We start from the raw sequence: 19,364 nt of genomic DNA, 5'->3' as shown, positions 1-19,364 counted from the left end.
GATCTCTTCACCGGCGGGGATGTCGCACACCCTCGACGATTTGCCCGTATTACATGGGCATTTCAAAACGCAGCAACGAAATTTCATTGTAAAGTACTCGAACAAACTGAAGTTTTCAGTGGTTGTAAATTGGAAACGAGCTCGTAACGACAGCAGCAAGCCAACACCATTCGAAACTTCTGCGACGACTGGCACTATCTCGTCGCTTCTTGCTTTTCCTTACTCCCCTCGTTTCTACTTTTACCTTTGCTGGTTGGCGATATGACGGCCAACCTCCTGTCAAGGGATTAAGATACCAAGCAAGGTCGCGGCTGTACGTGCTGGAACGGTTCGTTCGCCCGTAAGAGCCTCGAACCCGAAAATTCGTCTGCGCGACGGCGAGGTGTCGAGCTCGGCCGGCGGTAGTTTCGTACGCATTGGCGCACACGCTTGCGTGTTCGTTCGGAACTTCAACCGTTTACTCCACCGTTCTTTGTCATAAAAAGAATGTGCAGTATGCTTCACGGACATATAGCTCACTATGCAAACTGTAAGCCCTGCCTGACATGCGTTTGCTTTTGCCGGCCTCCGCCAATCGCAGAGCATTCTCGAGTGACATCATAGGTTCTGTTGCGGAAAATGAGCTCGTGGGTCGCATGGTCACTTCCTTTTTTCCTAATTATGTAGCTTATTTGAGAGAAGTTTGCGTTATAAATGGTGTCGTTATGGTTCTAACGAGGCAATCTTTCGAATGAACCAAACTTGTGTTTTCTCTTCATGGCTCCTTTAACATGCGGTATTGTAGAAGTCTTGGAAAGGCAGCTAAACCTTTTCTGTCCAAGAAACAAGTATTTTTAATAAAATTTTCGTTTTGAAATGTTTTAAGCAAGAATAATTATCGCTCTGTCGTGCACATTCTCTACGAAAGTATTCGTGGCTTGCAGTTTGCCCAAGTGCCCAAGGGTTGTCCGATCTTTTTGTTTATTTGCTTCATATTCTCTGCTGTGCTGATCATCCACTGACAAATATAAACGTCAGCGCCACGAGTGTTATTCAAATGGGATCTAGACGATTTGTGGGCACGCCGCTTTTTTAAGTATTAACGTTACCCTTATTCTTAATTTGTTTTCAACACAGCTGAATGCTACTTTGATTTAAAATACTAGAATTATCTGGCGTCCTTTTTATAAGAATGACAATATATGCTTTAGAAAAATAATTCAGGGAAATGTAAAGATAGACTTTGGAGTAGAAGGACGTGTCATTTTGGGTAAAATGCAGGACCATTCTTTCTTCGCGGCAAAAGCTAGACGTACAGCCTCCCAAATTTTTAATAATATAGCAGGAGCGACGACCGATCGACCTGTCAACGCCTTATCGTGGTGTTCACCGGCAAAATAGGCGAGGGTGCGCTTACACCCATTGAAATATATGTTGTGGGAGCGTCGTCTGCTCCGCTGTTCTTCTCAGGACAACACACCCCCTGTTTTTCTTATCTTGCAAGGCCGTTTCGCTACCGCCAAAGGTAGCTAAGAAGCGTGTGGCACAGTGTCATTCAGGTGCAGTGGCAGGGGGTGTACCACTTTCAAGGAAACAGCGCACCAGACAACACTCATAAAGCGGATAGCCCTATGCGCGTGCGTGTACTCTCACCTATATCGCTGCTGAACACCGTGATAAGGCGCTGACATGTCGATCGGTCGTCGCTCCCGCTGTATTATTAAAAATTTGGGAGGCTCTACTTCTTAAAATGCATATTAAAAAGCTCTGGCACTTCTTACGAGCACCTCAACGGATAGCGTCATGGTTTTGGGCATGGACAACACCATGGAAGAACTTAAAGAGGCCCACCTAACGGCGCAAAAAGTGAGACTGGGAGAAAGCCCAACGAGGAGGGCAACGAGAGGTAAGCTTTGTTACAAGGCACCGTACATCGGGGAATACGCAGTGGGAGTCCCCCCGACATTAGGCCTATAATTTTTGTTTGACCAATACCACGCAATATGTCCCCTCAACATCATGAGGGAAGACTCATAGCAAGAGCTATTGCTTTAGAAAACCAGTGTCGAGGCCCAGACCACTTTGTCTGTACAGACGCAGCGGAATGTGCTAGGCACGTGGTAAGATCGGTGGTCGTTACCTCGGTAGCAGACCTTATTACAAGCCTGACGCTTCAGCCGTCTAACACCCAGCAGGCTGAAGAGAGGGTATCGCCCTCGCAATCTCCCAGACAAAACTAAAGCAATTATTTCCGGTTATCAAGCCACCGGCCGAGCATGCCAAGAAAACAGAATTTGAAGGCAAGCGCTTCCGGCTCTCCTCCAACAACCCCGACGAAAGCAAGTCAAAATCATATGGACCCGGACCCACCCTGCTCTTCGCGCCAACCAGACGGCACACGCCCTGGACGGAGAACTCGCCCACCAGCGCCACAAGAAGACTCGGAGTGGACCTGAGGGCCACTCCTCGAAAACGGTGAAATTTCTCAACATTACCAACTAACGAAAGAACTATAACTTCCGGACAAGAATGAAGCTATGAAAGAACAGGAAGTAATTCAAAGTCTACGAAAGACCGACACATACCAACACCCAGCACGACTACACGCCATCTATTGTTATCTACGATTCTTGCTCGATTTACTGCCAAGCCCCCGGCACACCGTACTATACTGTCTGGGAATGTCAACAAGACGCAGACCTTCCCTCCATTACCACCCCTTAAACGAGCAGTAGGAGGGAACGCTGGCCAGCTCTTGTCCTGAAATGCAGCTTTTTCTAGCGGAAAGGGCGAAGACAGCTGGACGCACCATCGGAGTCGTGGACTGAAAACCCTAGCAGAAATATGGTAGCTTGAACTCTGATTAAACTTTCTCTCTCTCTCTCTCTCTCTCTCTCAAGGACGTTATTTTGTTCAGTTATCAAAAGCAATAAGCCGTATGTGAATCGTCTGTCAATTTTCCCCTAATATCACTCTAGGGGGAGAAACCGTAATAAATTAGTAAAGTTTTATGATCAAATTGAGCAAGACACAAAAAGGAACGGAAAATAATTATGCCCAGAAGTAATACGTACTTGTTGAAATGCCGACGGCGACGCTGAATATTGCCACCGCTCCAAGTATTTGCTGTCAGGGTACATAAGATATGAATCAGTATTTCAGTATCCTTAACCAGACTAATCTCGAAATTCGAATCAAAATATCAGGGAGGGAAAAATAAAAATAAATATTTCATTCTAAACATACGGTTATTAAACAAAGACGGTGACCGCCTAATGCTGGGCACAAGTGTTCTTGAGCTAGTTAAAATAATGTGAAAGGCTGATACTCAGTCGATATTTATTAAGAAGCTGACATATAAATGCACGCCACGCGAAGGTTCTTAGAAAAGTTCTCTGGTTCATTGAGAATTATGTTTCATTGGTGCACACTTGGCATTAAAATACTTTGTACGTTACTTATAATATAAATTGACCAAGTGACACAGTACAGCTCGAAAGTTTCACTAGAATTAAAGTTAAGCCGTAAACCCTAATAGTGAACATATCAAAAGTTCTGCAAAAGAGCAGCAGAAATTTAACATTGATCATGTCTGTTTTCATTGCTTTGTGTCAAGAACTTAGGCGCAGATAATCTTGTAGTGTTGAGTAAGAACTGGAAGGTACATTGGTTCGGATTACATGAAACGCAGCGCTTCATTGCTGGCATGAGTTGTACCAGGTAATTTGAATAATAAAGACCCTTACATTTACAATACTAAAATGTTTGGGATTGCCTTTTCAGTACTGTAGCCGTACTTTGAGAGTAAAACTAGCTTTAGCAATTTCTACACGCTGAACCAAGTAATCACTCCCAACCTCAGGGCTCCGTTCTTTCATAAAAGGCTGAGTGATTTCATACAGCTACAGTTGGCTCTCTAGCTGTGTAATTAGTTATGAACTTGGACGCCAGAACAGAGTCGTTCAAAGAACGACGCTGTCAATCGCCACCAGGTGAGGTCATGGTTGGGATTGTGCTAGCAGCTCTTTCGCTGTTTAATAAAATGCCACAGTGGAATATTTTGTAGCTCTTTTGAGAAGAACAGGTAAGGTGACCTGACTGCACTGATATAAAAATTTTTGTGTTGGGGAGATGAAGTTGCTCGTAAGCAGTACGAAGTATAAAAACAGAAACAATGAGAAAATATAATGTCATATAGAACATGGGAGCTGTATACTTCTCCACTTTCTCTGAGAGGCTTTTTCCAAAGTGCTACAAATTTTTCAAAGTATAAAATGTTTAGCTGCCGTCTACATATTGAAAGGCAAGGGGACAGCCTTTTATTCTAGCGATCGGGCAGCAAAATCCAAAATAACACAATGACGATTACAATGTACAAAATGAACAAGTAGCCTGATGCGACAGTACGAAGACAGGAACGGTCGCTTGGGACGGAAATAAGTCCTGACACTCATTCCTCCTTTGGGTGAATTCAGCTGCGTGACGCAATAAGTCATCCCGATTTTTTGGGGGTTTATACGACCGACAATTATAAAATCGAAATTAATCATGGGCAATGGATTTCCACCCTACGGCCTACAGACGAAATGGGAGGAAATGGAACATAGTTTTTGGTGTGTGTAGACGTGCAGCGCAAATAATGACAAATATCAGTTATTCCCAGCCCCTAATTGCGTTTAGGTGGCCCTGGAACAAGATGTTTTATTTATCTTCTGAATGAACATGACTTTATCTACGCATCTATGGTAATTTGCTGGTGTGTTTATCCCCCTAAACTTGTTATTTATAGGCCACAATATTTTTAACAGTAACCCAAGCCGTAGATTACTTTATATTTGTACATGTTCGTCAAGCAGCGCAGATTGTAAAACGTTATTAGCTTAACCCGCTCGTATATTTGGTTTTCTGCAGTGTTCAGTTGCAGAAAGCATGTAAAACTTTGCTGGCGCCTTTCCACGTACTGCTTAAACATTTATTTCCTATCGCAGTTTCCCATAAAATAAGAAGTCTGAAAATTATTTGAAATATTTGTACCTGTGGGCATGAAGGGTCAATGTTGAAGCATTTGTTAGGACACTTACGCTGAATACGAAGTAGACGATGCAGGCCATGATGCCTACCGCATTGTTGAAGCGCATTCGCAGGTACTAAAAGGGGGGATAAAAACAAAAAAACGGCAAACAATAGAGCATTACGTACTTCTTTTTTTTTTCAAAAGTCAGCTGCCGCGATGTTTCTCTCATCCAGCCGACCGAAATGTTAACTATTTCACGAGCAATTTTTCGAGACGACTGAAGTACACAACAAAATCTGAATCCTCGCATGATTCACGATAGCCTAGAAGACAATTCGCGTCAAAGTATTAAGAGTGTTTTTGGAAGGCCTGCGTAGAATAAGTAATCTAAGCTCCAGGAAGTGTTGGTGACATTAATGTTGGCGAGAACATCATTGTCCAGCGAAAATACTAGGACTAGGCGCGAAAGCATATCAGGACAGCTAGACGGCGGTGAGTAAGTGAGGCTTCAGTGGAAGGTTCACGAGACACAGCAAAACTACCACAGCGACATGCACTGCAATGTGGAGGAAACACGACGCGAAAAAGCCAGTGCAAGGAAAGAAACAAATGTTCAAACTAGCCTTCGGGTTTGAATCCCAAGATAGGCAATAATTACAGTGCCCCATGGGTCTCGAACTGGCTTGGAAAAGCCTCATAGCTGCAAACGCGGCCACTAGCAAAAGCAGCCTAGAAGGCGTGGATCACTTTCGTAGCGATTATAGCCATCCTACGAGCGTGCTCTCACTCGTGTGATCGGTATTGGTCGTTTCATTTGATTGTTTGCGCGATCTTCTTGTTGGCGCGTTTAATACATCTATGCACATTACACATTGCCATCCGCCTAAAAGGTGGAGTCAAGTCTCCAGAAGGCTGTTTTTGAAAGGTCCTGAATAAAGAATTGTACATCAACTACTTATTGAAGAATCAATGGCATACACATTTCAACGAGTCATTGCACACGGGACAACGAGAACTGCGTCATGGCTTCAGACAAATTTCAAAGAATTTGGACCACCAAATTTCGGAACGCTTCAGTGGGTGTTATACATCTACCACTTGTAACAATTTAAATCACCGTACAGTTCTTGCAATGATGAGTGAACAATTAGCAGTGTGATTACCATTTGCCATGCAGTCTCTCGCAGTTAGGACACAGAGTGCTTACAGCCTAACTCTACAGACGGGATAACCCCTTACAACCAAGATTGTGGTATAGCATCCCTCAGATCCTTGCATCCACCAAAAAGTAGCTTCGTCCGAGGAAAATATCGCGTAGCTGGAATGTTCAGTAAAGAACGTGATCGGGAGTGATATAAGAGCGGGAAACCTGGTCGCGTATGGTCCCAGGTCGTAACACAAGCCCGTTTGCGCATGCGCATGCACAGCAACGCCGTCAATTACCATGTACCATACCGTGGTCCGGTCTGAATACTGCCAGAACTTTGTTCCCTTTGCACCAATGCAATGTGCACACCATGCCTGAGTGTCTTAATTGCTTTGACACTTGCCTTCCGTTTCATCCTTGATCAGCACCCTTAGGCGTAAAAAAATCAGACGAAGCGCGTAAAGGACAAAGACAAGCGCTACCTGTCCTCGTCGTAGCGCCTGTGAAAAAGACAGACGCCACCTGTCTTTGTCTTAGCACCTGTCCTTGTCGTTTACGTCTTTTGTCTGATATTGTTCGCGCTTAAAGGTATTTATTATGGGGTATTAACTAGGTCGAACACGCGTTAGTAAGTGGTTCTCCATACCTGAAACACAGTAGACACCCGAAGGCTGTAGAGAAGTGGCACCAGAGTCCACGCTGAGAAGGCTGTGACAATGGGAGTGCTCGCTAAAGACCAAATCGCATGGAAACCGTGCGCGTAGTAGTGGGCAACGAAGCTAACCACCCCAACGCTGTTGGCCACAGAGGCCAGTAGGGAGACGGACAAGGCGATGGCAGGAAGACTGCGGCCTCCCAAGAACTCCTCGAACTCGGACTCGCCTTGTGTTGCCTGGGTTCACATCCAAAGCAAGTCGTTATTTAATTGAAATGGAATTTTTTCGCCGACATTGGAAGTTGCTGTAAAACACTTAGATAAAACATTGTTGCAGTTGAAAGGTGCTTGGCGAAGCACTGATTTGTATAGCTGAGATGATCCTTTTTATAGCATTAGCGCCAAATTAATAATTCAAGCGTGAATATGCCAGGTGTGTTTGCATACCGGTGGCACACAACACCAATTTTTCTCGTTTTGAAAAGAATCAATAATTTCGCGTATTATTGCCTTTGGACATAAACCTGATAACCCATAAAAATTCTATCTCGGTGTGTTAGTCCATTGTGAAAGCGAGCGTTTGGCTACGCTGGCTCACGGGAAATGACGTGTAATACCAATGCAGAATAGGCTTTAACTACATATTTTACTACACTTATTTTTTGTGGTCAATATCATTATTTTTTTCTCTACATATTCTTGCTCGGAGAGATCCAGTACACTGAATTTCAAACTAACATCACCATTCGGTTACTCAGAAAGTTGGTAATTGAATAGAAGTGCAACACCTGTGCTTTGAACACAAGTTTTAGTAACTTTCAGGAAACTTTGTGCTTACATGTAATGTTTGCATTCTGGCAATATTCGTAGTAAAAATGGGCACTGAATTTTTTCTCTTCACTGATTAAAAATTACACCATCTTCCCGTAGGGGAACTCTGAGTAGTATGCGAAGCAGGCATGGGGTCGATTTAAGTGCCCATTAGTTTTCAGTTTGTCGTTTCCGCGAGATTCAGGTACGTAGCTACCGTTATATTTACCGTTTGTTTTCCATGGTAACTACCACACTTTTCACTTACCGGAACCACGAAATGGGAAATTGCGTTGATCCCATGGCTGTTTCGCGTTTCGCATACTACACAGGGTTCCCCTACGGGAAGATGGTGTAATTTATTGGAGGGGGGTGAGGGGTGTTAGAGTGGAGAGGCATTAGAGAGAGAGAGAGAGAGAGAGAGAGAGAGAGAGAGAGAGAGAGAGAGAGAGACGCTGTACGTGGAATGAGTTTGTCTTTATTAAGGCATTATCATCATCATGTTCAACGTAGGTGACGTCGAGCTGTGGTTGGCGTTCCGCTTTGAGTATGACCGCCTTATGGTCTGTGAAGTGTAAAGTCAAGGGCTGTTGTAGTGGATGAACGCTAAAGTTGCTGAAGATGAGGTAGATGCACGTTCCCCGGATGGTTGTGGGCTGCTTTTAATCACGGCCCGGCGAGACTCACCGACGCACGCCGCTGCCGACGACGATGAAACGTCGAAGGCGCGTGAAGCGTGCTCGTCTAGTGCCGGCCCAGGAAGACACCGGCAACGCTGTCGATCCAGGAGCCATTGAAGGGTAAGGAGGTCTATGTAAGGGTGAAGGGTAAGGGTGAAGGTCTATGTGCGATACTTGTAGGGGACGTAAATATTGATTTATTAACACGTAGTAATGCCCAATGTGAATTTTTTCGACTGTGTACTGTTATGATTTTCAAAATCTTGTGAATTGTGCTACTAGAGTCACTGAAACTTCCGAAACTTTACTTGATGTTTGTTTTACGCACTATCGTACTGGAAGAGTGATTTCTGGTGGGCTTTGTGCGGACGTGAGTGACCACTTGGCTGTGTTTTGTGCTCTAGAAATTCATGTTGGTAGAACAAAAGCACCTACTTACAAAACAAGGGTAATAAATGATACTACTGTAGAAGCGTTTGTAGAACATGTTAGACAGGCAGATTGGTCCGATGTATTGAACGAGGAGAGTTCGAGTACAAGCTTCACAATGTTCTATAGTAAAATTAAAGACTTATACTATAAGGCTTTTCCGGAGTATTCTCTGCGGAAACACAAAAAAGCGAGAAAGCCTTGGATATGTGCCACACTTTATAAGAAAATCCAAGAAAGAAATCGTTTATTTCAGCTTTGCCTGCAGCTCAGAGATGATACCAAATTTAAGGAATTTCTAGCTCTTCGTAATAAAGTAAATGCGGAAATAAAAAGAGCGAGGGATATGTACTACCGGCGTAAGTTTGAACAAGTTGATCAACCACATAAATTTTGGAGAGTCTTCAATGAGTTAGGCAATAAAAAACCGAGTCACGTTTTTCCAGATTTTTTAGATATAAATGGTGAGCCTGTTTCCGGAACTAAACTGTGTGAGCGCTTGAATGAGCATTTCGTCTCTTGTGTTACAAGTCGGAAAAAATCTTGCCTAGTAGCTCCTGACCCAATCAAATATCTAAAACCGGGTTCGTCAGGTACAATTTTCATTTCCCCGACTGATGAGCCTGAAATTATGACTACTATCCTTTCATTGAAAACTAGCAGTGCTGCTGGTCCAGATGGTATAAAAGCGTGGCCAATCAAGTTAATCGCCCCCTTTATAGCAGTACCTTTGGCTCACGTATGCAATCGTGTGTTTCATGATGGTCTATATCCCAGCGAGCTTAAAATTGGTCGGGTAACCGTAGTGCAGAAGGGTGGGGCAAAAAATGATTTCAACAACTACCGGCCAATTTCCGTCTTAAGCATTTTTTGAAAGGCTTTCGAATCATTAATTCTTAAAAGATTCACCGATTATGTAAACCGCTTAAAAATAATTACACCAAAACAATTCGGCTTTGTAAAGGGAAAGTCTACGGAACTGGCCCTACTTACAATCAAGGAAAAGCTTATTGAAAACATCGAAAAAAAGCTTTGCACAATTGGAATATTCCTTGATATAAAAAAGGCATTTGATTCCGTAAATCACCGCATATTATTGAAAAAGTTAGACTGCTATGGAATAAGGGGAAATGCGCAGAGCCTCATTGAAAGTTATCTTAGTAATCGTAAACAGTATGTACTGGTCGGTGAATATGCATCACAATATCAAAATATCACGAAAGGTGTCCCACAAGGTTCCATTTTAGGATCTCTCCTTTTTTTACTATATATAAATGACATATGCAATATACCGCAAACGCAAGATATTATACTATATGCAGACGACACTAACGTGTTTTTTACTGGTGATAACATGGGAGATCTTGAAATAGTAGCGAACGATTGGCTTAAGGAACTCTCCGCTTGGCTATTGACAAATGATCTGGAGCTAAATACAAAAAAAACCAAGTGCGTAATTTTCAGAGCTAGAAACACTCCTTTAGATAAGAATCCTGAACTCTATTTTTCAAATGAAGGTATTAAATCTGTGAACAGTATCAAATTTCTTGGCGTATATTTTGATGAATTTCTTACGTGAAACGAGCATACTAATCAACTATTACTGAAGCTATCTAAGGTTACTGGCGCACTATGGAAACTCCGTGATAAAATTCCCAAGAGTTTCAGACTAACTGTGTATTATGCAATGTTCCAATCACAATTAAATTACTGCCTTTTAGTCTGGGGCTTAACAAATCGTTCTAATATTTTAAAGCTAACTATGACGCAGAAAAAAGCTATTCGGGCTCTAGAAAATCTAGGTTCCCGACACAGTACCAGACAGTTCAGAGAAGCACATGAAATACTCAATATACAACAGCTACATATGTACAACTTAGCATTATATGTCTACAAGGAAATGCGCATAAATCGTCATGAATTTCAGCAAACATATCTATCAATGAATGATACTTTTCAATTCAGAAAAATAAACTACAGGTTACCCCGTATTAGAACAAACTATGGCTTAAAGACCATGCACTATCTCATTCCTAAATTCCTAAATGATAATGCAGATATCGGTGAGATTATCGAAACATGTCCTCCAAATTCCTTTTAACGAATATTACGAGAATACTGTTTTGCAAGATCTCTATTTTGACTTATTTTATAAGTAAATTTAGCTATTGGCATCCTGTGTTGTATATGTACCTCTCTTTTTTGTATAAATAATTCGCTTTGAAGTTCCGTTATTTGTAAGTTTATATATATGTTATTTTGTGATGATATGTTGTGTTATGCTCACACTGTTACGCGAAGTGTTGCGAGTGCTTGAAAATTTGTTGTTTTTTTGTTTGCTCGGCTACCAGTTGTACTGAATTTTTATTTTTTTTTCTCTCGTCTTGTAACTTTGTGCTGCTGCTGATGTCTCAAAGGGAGCAGGGACCCAGTCAGGCACTTATGTGTACCTTTTGTCCCCGTACCCTTAGTCTTTGTTTATGAAAAATAAAGAGTTTTTACATTGAAAAAAAAAGGAGGAGGAGGAATAAACGTCCCTATAAAGCAGGTCGCCTTGGGAAAGAGTCCTTATTCCAGGACCCCTTGAGACCGTTCGGCTTCTTGAGCCCTCTTCACCAGCCAAAGCTGGTCATCAGGGTCCGAGCTGGACAGTGCTCTCCCCCAGTGCTCAGGGGAGGGGAAGGGAAGGGGGGGTAGGTTGGGGTTCTTCTCGCAGCCCACCCAATGTGGTAAAGCGTGCCCGGAGACTCACAGAAGCGACATTCCGAGGAGTAGAGGGTGGGGGCCAGAATGTGGGCTCTAGTTGGGTGGGGAAAGGTGTTGGTTTGGATGCATCGAAGGTGGTGTTCTTGCTCTTTTGTGAGGTTTTTGTGTGGAGGAGGTAAGACACCACCGGGCGTTCAGCAAGCCCAGGATGCTCAGTGGGGGTGTGGACGGCGCAACAACGATAACGACAAGGGAGGGACATAGCCCCGACCATGAGCTGATTCGCATCTAAAATAATAAATGCATATTAGTTGAGGTAACTGGTGCAAAGTGAGATCACACAGCAGCGACTATCAATTTCTTCAGATTCTTCAGAATACGTGCTCGGGTTTTGCCGGATACAGCAGGACATTTCTATATTTCGCGCATTTATCTCGTTTTTAATGTGCTCAGTGTTTATCAGGTAACCGTGTTTTTTGGAAGGGAACTTTCTGCGTAGGCCTTAATGCATCAATGGAGGCCCTCGTTCTTGATGGGAAAAGTTGCTTAAAGGGACACTGAAGTGATTTGTAAACATTGCGGGATTACTAGCGCGAATTGTAGTCCGGAGTCCATGGGATATGTTTCGACCACTCTGAGCGCGTTTACGCGAATTTATTTGGTAGAAAAATCAATTTAAAAAAATTCCCCGCATTTCCCCGAGGGGAAGAATGTGAAAGTGCGAATGTACGAGTTGAATTTGCGCGGTTCGGTAATGTTCGCGAAAGAGAGATCACACACACACACACAACTACAAAGAAAGAAAGATGCATTTATTCACAGACACCTATTTGTGTTGTCGTTGTACTTGATTGCTAGAGCGGATCTCAGCTTTGAAATTTCGTGTCAGTACTCCTTTAAGCGGGTGCATTAGCCCTTCTCACCCCCGATTCCTGGCCAATCCCCCACGTGGGTATGTGCCATGTCAGCGGGCAGGCAGCGCGCGCCCATCTTTGAAATTTCGTGTCAGTACTCCTTTAAGCGGGTGCATTAGCCCTTCTCACGCCCGATTCCTGGCCAATCCCCCACGTGGGTATGTGCCATGTCAGCGGGCAGGCAGCGCGCGCCCATCTTTGAAATTTCGTGTCAGTACTCCTTTAAGCGGGTGCATTAGCCCTTCTCACGCCCGATTCCTGGCCAATCCCCCACGTGGGTATGTGCCATGTCAGCGGCCAGGCAGCGCGCGCCCATCTCCCCCCGTTGCTAAGGAAGACGAGGAGCGCGCGCACCCGCAGCTGTTGCTATGCGGACTACGGCGGCGGACGATTCAGGCTCGCTTAAGGGGACACTGAAGTGATATGTAAACATTGCGGGATTACTAGCGCAAATTGTAGTCCGGAGTCCCCAGGCCATGTTTCGACCACTCTAGGCGCGTTTACGCGATTTTATTTAGTAGAAAAACTAATTCGAAAACGCTGTCCTCCTCTCTTTACGCTCGCCCATTTTCTGTGGCGTTTTCATGTGACGTCAGGAGGGGATGAGCTGGCAATTGGCTGCGCCACGGCTGCGCTACTGCACGGCTCCCCGGCCGACAGAGTCAGTCGGCCCAGCGTTTCGTCCGCCGGCCGCCGGCGGGTCGTCGCAATCAAGGAGGTTAAAAAAAAATTGCTTGGTCGCAATTCGTTCGCTTAGTTGAAACGAAGCCAGGACACGATTGTGAATGGAAGATTGTGCCTTTCTTTACTTGGTTTGTTTGTACACTGTATCTAGCTCCAAGTCAAGGTCGCTTCACACAAGCGCTGCACATGCGACGCTTCGCTGACTGGTACGCCAGTAGGAAAATATAAGGCCTCTTGAAGGCGGGAGAAGAGTCAGTGAAGTCAATATAGGTACTAAGCAAATAAAATCAACTGATATTTTTACCGTACAGCGTAAAACTAGGGCGCGGGAAGCACTTTTTTACGCTGGGCGAACAAGCACAGCGGTCAGCAGCACGACTACGCATCTGCGAACGCTTTTCCGTCTATGAAATGCAATTGCTAGACGTGAGCTACTGTTGAAACTCGGGCGACGCTTACTGCACGATCGCAGTACAACAAATAGTCACCTAAGCGGCTTGAAATGCCAAAACTAAATAAAAGTGTAAACCGGTTGTACAATATATACCCTATATTAGCAAAGCTTTCGCGTCCCGCTCCGTAGCCTACCACTCTGGGGCGGTAGGAATTCACCCTGAATGTTTTGGGAGTCACGAGTTCGAATCCCCGCGGGTACGTGCTTTTTTTTTTTTTGTAAGTTAACTTTTTTGTTTTCCGCCGATGTTTTCTATATTGAGTTCACCTTTTTTGGGGCCGCAACGTTCATGGCTACACGAACTAGTTCACAAAACGCGCGCAGGCTGGCACTGGCGCGTTAGCGAGTTCTCGTTGGCGTGCTGTTGCCTTAAGCACCGACTGCTTGCAGGCAGTGGGCACAGGCCAGAATGAACAGACTCTTGGCCTGGTGCGAACAGGCTTTTTACGATACAGGCATGAGGGAGGCAAGCTCCAAATATGGGGGAAAAGCGCATGACATTTGGGCGTCTGCGGGTACGCGGAGGGCGTTCATGCACTGCGTAGGTCTCGGCTAGTGAATGCTACGACTACAAGCCGTCCTGGGAGGCTTATCTTGTGCATTTTACAGCCGACAACATGGCAGAAGCGCGGTACGATGATTACTTAGATATTGAGAATGCCCATCCAACAAAGCCATTGGTTATGTTTTACAGAACCGAAACCGAAACCGAAACTTGTGTGATTGCTAACCTTGGGCATCGTCCAATCACGGCGCCCCTCCTCTCAACGTCACAGCCTTAGTTGGTGCGGCCGCCGCAAACCGCGCATGGTAGTTTTTCTTCTTTCGCGCTTTGTAAAATAATTACCGATTTGTCAACCGGATAAACGATGAAAAGTGTGCTAATTTGAGCCAGTCTACGCAGTGCAAGCAAAAACGGGAGCTTGACAAATTCACTTCAGTGTCCCTTTAAGAAGTGCGTTCGCACTTAAAATGCTGTCCTCCTCTCTCCACCCTCGCCCATTTTCTGTGGCGTTCTCGTGTGACGTCAGGAGGAGGTGACTTGGCAATGGGCTGCGCTACTGCACGCGTCGCCGACCTTCCGACAAAGTCAGTCGGCCCAGTGTTTAGTCCGCCGGCCGCCGACGGGTCGTCGCAATTCGCTCGCTCAGTTGAAACTAAGCCACAACACGTTTGTGAATGGAAGAAAGCGCCTTTCTTTATTTTGTTAGTTTGTACACTGTATCAAGCTCTGAGTCCGGGTCGCTCCACACAAGCGCTGCACAAGTGCACATGCGACACGTCACTGACTGGTACGCTAGTAGGAAAATCTAAGGCCGCTTGAAGGCGGGAGAAGAGTCAGCGAAGTCAATGTAGGTATTAAGGAAATAAAATCAACTGCAACTTTTACCGGTCAGCGTAAAACTAGGGAGCAGGAATCACTTTTTTGCGCTGGGTAAACAAGCGCAGCGGTCAGCAGCACGACCCCACATCTGCGAACGCTTTTCCGTCTAGGAAATGCAATTGCTAGACGTGAGATATTGTTGAAGTTTGGGGGACGCTTACTGCACGAACTCTATACAACAAATAGTCACTTAAGGTACTTGAAATGCTAAAGCTAAATATAAGTGTAACCTGGTTATACATTATATACCTTATATATCCAACATCGGTAGCGCTCTCTTGTGTCCAAGTGGTCTGAAGCGCTAGGATTGTTGTTTTGCAAGGCGCAAGTTGAAATCCCCGAGGGTCATGTTCTTTTTGTTAGATGATTTTTTCGTTTGCGGGTGATGTTGTCTAAACGGAGTTCACCATTTTTGGGCCGTAACGTTCACTGCTCCACGAGCGAGTTCGCAGAACGCGCGCAGACTGACACTGACGCGCTAGCGATTTCTCGTTGGCGTGGTGTTGCCACAAGCACCGACTACTTGCGGGCAGTGGGCACAGGCCAGAATCAGCGGACCTTTGGCCTGGTGCGAACACGCTTTTTACGATACAGGCATGAGTCAGGCAAGCTCTGAATATGCGGGAAAAGCGCATGGCATTTGAGCGTCTGCGGTGACGCGGAGGGCGTTCATCCACTGCGTAGGCCTCGGCTAGTGATTGCTACGATTCCAAGCCGTCCTGGGAGGCTTATCTTAGCGTTTTACAGTCGGCAACATGGCATAAGCGCGGTGTGGCGAATATTGAGATATCAAGAATGCCCATCCAACTATAACGCCGGATGTCAAGCATGTTGTTTTACAGAAGCGAAACCGAAACTTGTTTGAATGCTAGTCTTTGAATACGGCCGCCACAGACCGCTCATGGTAGTTTTTCCTCTTTCGGTCTTTATAAAAATATTACATACTAATCAGCTGGATAAACGATAAAAAGCGCCTTAGTTTAAGCCAGTTTGCACAGTGCAAGCAAAAACGGGAGCTTGACAAATTCACCTCAGTGTCCCCTTAAAGCATAAACCGAATATGTCAAAATATCTTAATGTTCATTTATGTAGAGCAGTGGAGTACGCTGCATATCTTCTTGAAGGGCGAAAACACACACACAAAAGAGAAAAAAAATTCCCCGCATTTCCCCGAGGGGAAGAATGTGAAAGTGCGAATGCACGAGTTGAATTTGCGCGGTTCGGTAATGTTCGCAAAAGAGAGATCACACACACACACACACAACTACAAAGAAAGAAAGATGCATTTATTCACAGACACCTATTTGTGTTGTCGTTGTACTTGATTGCTAGAGCGGATCTCAGCTTTGAAATTTCGTGTCAGTACTCCTTTAAGCGGGTGCATTAGCCCTTCTCACGCCCGATTCCTGGCCAATCCCCCACGTGGGTATGTGCCATGTCAGCGGCCAGGCAGCGCGCGCCCATCTTTAAAATTTCGTGTCAGTACTCATTTAAGCGGGTGCATTAGCGCTTCTCACGCCCGATTCCTGGCCAATCCCCCACGTGGGAATGTGCCATGTCAGCCGCCAGGCAGCGCGCGCCCATCTCCCCCCGTTGCTAAGGAAGACGAGGAGCGCGCGCACCCGCAGCTGTTGCTATGCGGACTACGGCGGCGGACGATTCAGGCTCGCTTAAGAAGTGCATTCGCACTTAAAAAAACACAAAGGGATAGACAAAGTATAGGTAACAAAGGTAAGGAACAAGTAACCATACAAGCTCCGCATTTAAAACTTCGCGGTGCCATGACAGTACTTACGGCACCTTCGGACTATTTATGTAATTTTTGTTTTTCTTCAAGGGTACGAACAAATAGTTGATCGTTGGTATGAGAGCAGTCGTCGTCGCCGTGTAAGCTTGGTATGTTGCTTGCGACAGAAAAAAATTATTGGTTGTTCTTAGGACGACAGGCAGGGTTAGTTGCTGTGTTCATAACCTCCACCTTCCCGTTGAATCAACCAGAAAATTTCGGTGAGAGGGGGTGGCGGCAGTCGCCGTCTTGTTGGGGCGCTTCGTAAAAACGAAAACAAGAAATGGCAGCATCTCCACTCCGTGGATGATGGAGAGGGGGCAGAGTACGGGGAGTCGAAATGGCATCCAAGTTGCGCCCCGAGTGACATTTGATTTGTGCCCCAACCGTCATTCGATTTAAGCCGTGAGTTGCACCTTGATTATTCCCTAAATGAAACTGCAGCTCAAAGCTCAAATCAAATTTCGCTTGAGTTTCGCTTGATGGTGGTGTGCGCACGGATGGACGCGGACGGAAATTAGGAGGCCTTAAGGTACTCCGCACCGTTACAGGCGAGGGAGTAAACCGTTTGACTCTCGGGTGCTAATTCATGGTTGTAGTCCAAAGTGTAAGACGACTGACACTAACGCTGTCTCTTCTACCAGACACAGGCTCGAATCCTGCCGGTACCTGTGTGATTCTTTGCGATTGTAAACGCTATGCGCATGGACGCGGAAGGACATTGTGCGGTCCTAGGTTACTCCGCACCTAAAATGGTTTAACGCGAATTTACTTGACCATAGAACGTCTGGCGGTCAGAATGCAACTGTAACGAGGCCGTGTTAAATTACGGGGACTAATTAGTAGTTATGATAGTACCAACTTATATATGGCACACATCGGCCATCTCGTTTCCATTTGATCGCAGTTATTACCAGAATGGCGACTTGTTATTACTAACGCAAGTTCGCAATGTAAGCATGTGTTGTAACTAGTGAAATCACTCGTACGCGCCCTTTTACCTTCATTATGAGTCACCTTTTCTTCGAATCATCTTGCTTGCCTATTTTTTAAAATTTGAAACAAGGTCACTGTATGCGGTTCGCGAGTTTCTTCTTGAGTTTCTTGAAATGCTCGTGAACACGTGTGTTTCGGACTTGTCCCTTTTCCCCACGTACCTGTATGCGTCGTCGTCGAGTCCAAGAGAAGTAGATGCCAACAAGGTAACCAAGGGCGGTGAGCACGCCAAAAACAGCGAAATCCGCAGTGTCGAGGCTTTTCACTTCTGCTGACATGGCGTCTTGGGCTCCTCATAAATAAAAGTAGTTTTACTCATAAATATTTGTTCTGGTGCTTCGGTGCAGTGTTGGTTCAGTCACAGCTGCCTTCTTCCTACATAATATCATCTTTCCTGTTTTAACTCTGAATGAAAATGATTTTTTCTTCATCATAAAATACTTGTATTTTTTTATCTGTATCTGCTTTAAGCAAAGCAGTTGACTATTTCCACTGAACATTGGTTATGTCAGGACTTGAGACGTAAATTTTCAGTCGGCACTAAATCATTTTATTATACGTAGCTGTTTTTTTCTTTTCAGTCTTTGTTTTAGTTTTTGTAACAGCAACTTTAGTTTTAGTTTAGTAACTTTGGTTCAGTAACAGCACCTGTTCGAATTTACTGTCATCAACCGAAAAACCCTTCTTTTTATTCGAAGAATATTCTAGGGAAGGTCATTCTGAGGCTTCTATTAGCCGTGCCCACAAACAAACTTTTCAGCGATTGTGCAACCATACTAACCGTTTTACACTTCTGCGTTCGTCTTAGTTCACAACGTTAGCGCCGTTTACGACTGCTATTGATTAAATAACCAAAGACAACCCCAGACCATTTTCCCTCTCAAACGTACTCGCAAGTCTAACGACATGTCTTTTAGTAGCTAGTGTGCGGTAGTATATATACTCAACTATAGGGAGTAGTAGGCCACATGCTACTGTAAAATATATTTCGAGACCGACAGACAAATATCTTAGGGCTGCGATGTCGCTGTTTGTCTGTGATGAAGATACAGCTATGTTTGATGTGGATGTAAAGTTTTATAATGGCACCGAAATTCTTATTGAAACAGGCAAAGGGTTAGCAAGTGCAGTGAGCATCATATAGCTCCATTTTAAGTGGAGACACTCACCTCGTGAGCTCTCGGTGTTCAAAGCACAGTTGAAAATGCGCACGTCCCGAACTCAACGCTAGTGTAATGCGGGGATACGTCAACGTACAGCTGTGTGGAAGCAAATGTAGGGGAAATTTGGCGCCAGAGCTCTCGCGAAAAAGTAAAAAAGAAACACTTCAGAACTGAATTATACCATACCGTTGGCGAAAATGACCTTGCAGGAGTAACTGGAGCAATAAAGAAAAACAAAATAATACATCCGGCCTCATGGCTTGCGAAACAGAAAAACATTGAATCACATCTATTTTTTTATGTTGCTGCATCATACCTAGTGATAATTAACACACCCACATGGATGAAAAACCGAATCATAAATCATCAAGGACCGCATTAAGGTCAGAATTATCAAGGATGGCATTACCGAGAGCACCAAAATCACCGTTTGGAGGCAGCAGGCTATGTCTGGGAAGCTTAAGGATCAGGTAGTATGTTGAATTTAATGAATGTCTTTCCCGGTGCGCTTTAAATAATGAAAGACATGAAACGTCCGCAAAATTGCTGTTTGAGAGGGTCAA

The 19,364-nt window shown here is 44.6% G+C and overlaps 1 protein-coding gene across 1 annotated transcript in view; it reads right to left on the bottom strand.

Moving 5' to 3' along the window:
* Positions 1 to 18,867, bottom strand: part of LOC144139603 (sodium-coupled monocarboxylate transporter 1-like) — a 40,814-nt gene extending 21,947 nt beyond the window's left edge. Inside the window, exons 1-5 of the mRNA XM_077671898.1 lie at positions 18,808 to 18,867; positions 17,800 to 17,927; positions 6,787 to 7,032; positions 5,061 to 5,126; positions 3,054 to 3,105 (exon numbers count right to left, since the gene is read on the bottom strand). Of these exons, the coding sequence (XP_077528024.1) occupies positions 3,054 to 3,105; positions 5,061 to 5,126; positions 6,787 to 7,032; positions 17,800 to 17,916 (481 nt within the window). The 5' untranslated portion in view covers positions 17,917 to 17,927; positions 18,808 to 18,867. The remainder of the gene's footprint in view (positions 1 to 3,053; positions 3,106 to 5,060; positions 5,127 to 6,786; positions 7,033 to 17,799; positions 17,928 to 18,807) is intronic.
* Positions 18,868 to 19,364: the final 497 nt, after the last annotated feature.

This window comes from Haemaphysalis longicornis, unplaced genomic scaffold (assembly GCF_048455015.1).
Source record: "Haemaphysalis longicornis isolate Haplotype H1 unplaced genomic scaffold, Haemaphysalis longicornis Haplotype H1 scaffold_5, whole genome shotgun sequence".
In the NCBI taxonomy this organism is placed as follows: domain Eukaryota; kingdom Metazoa; phylum Arthropoda; class Arachnida; order Ixodida; family Ixodidae; genus Haemaphysalis; species Haemaphysalis longicornis.
The sequence above is the reverse complement of the archived record's forward strand: the minus strand, read 5'-3'. Positions and strand labels throughout refer to the sequence as shown.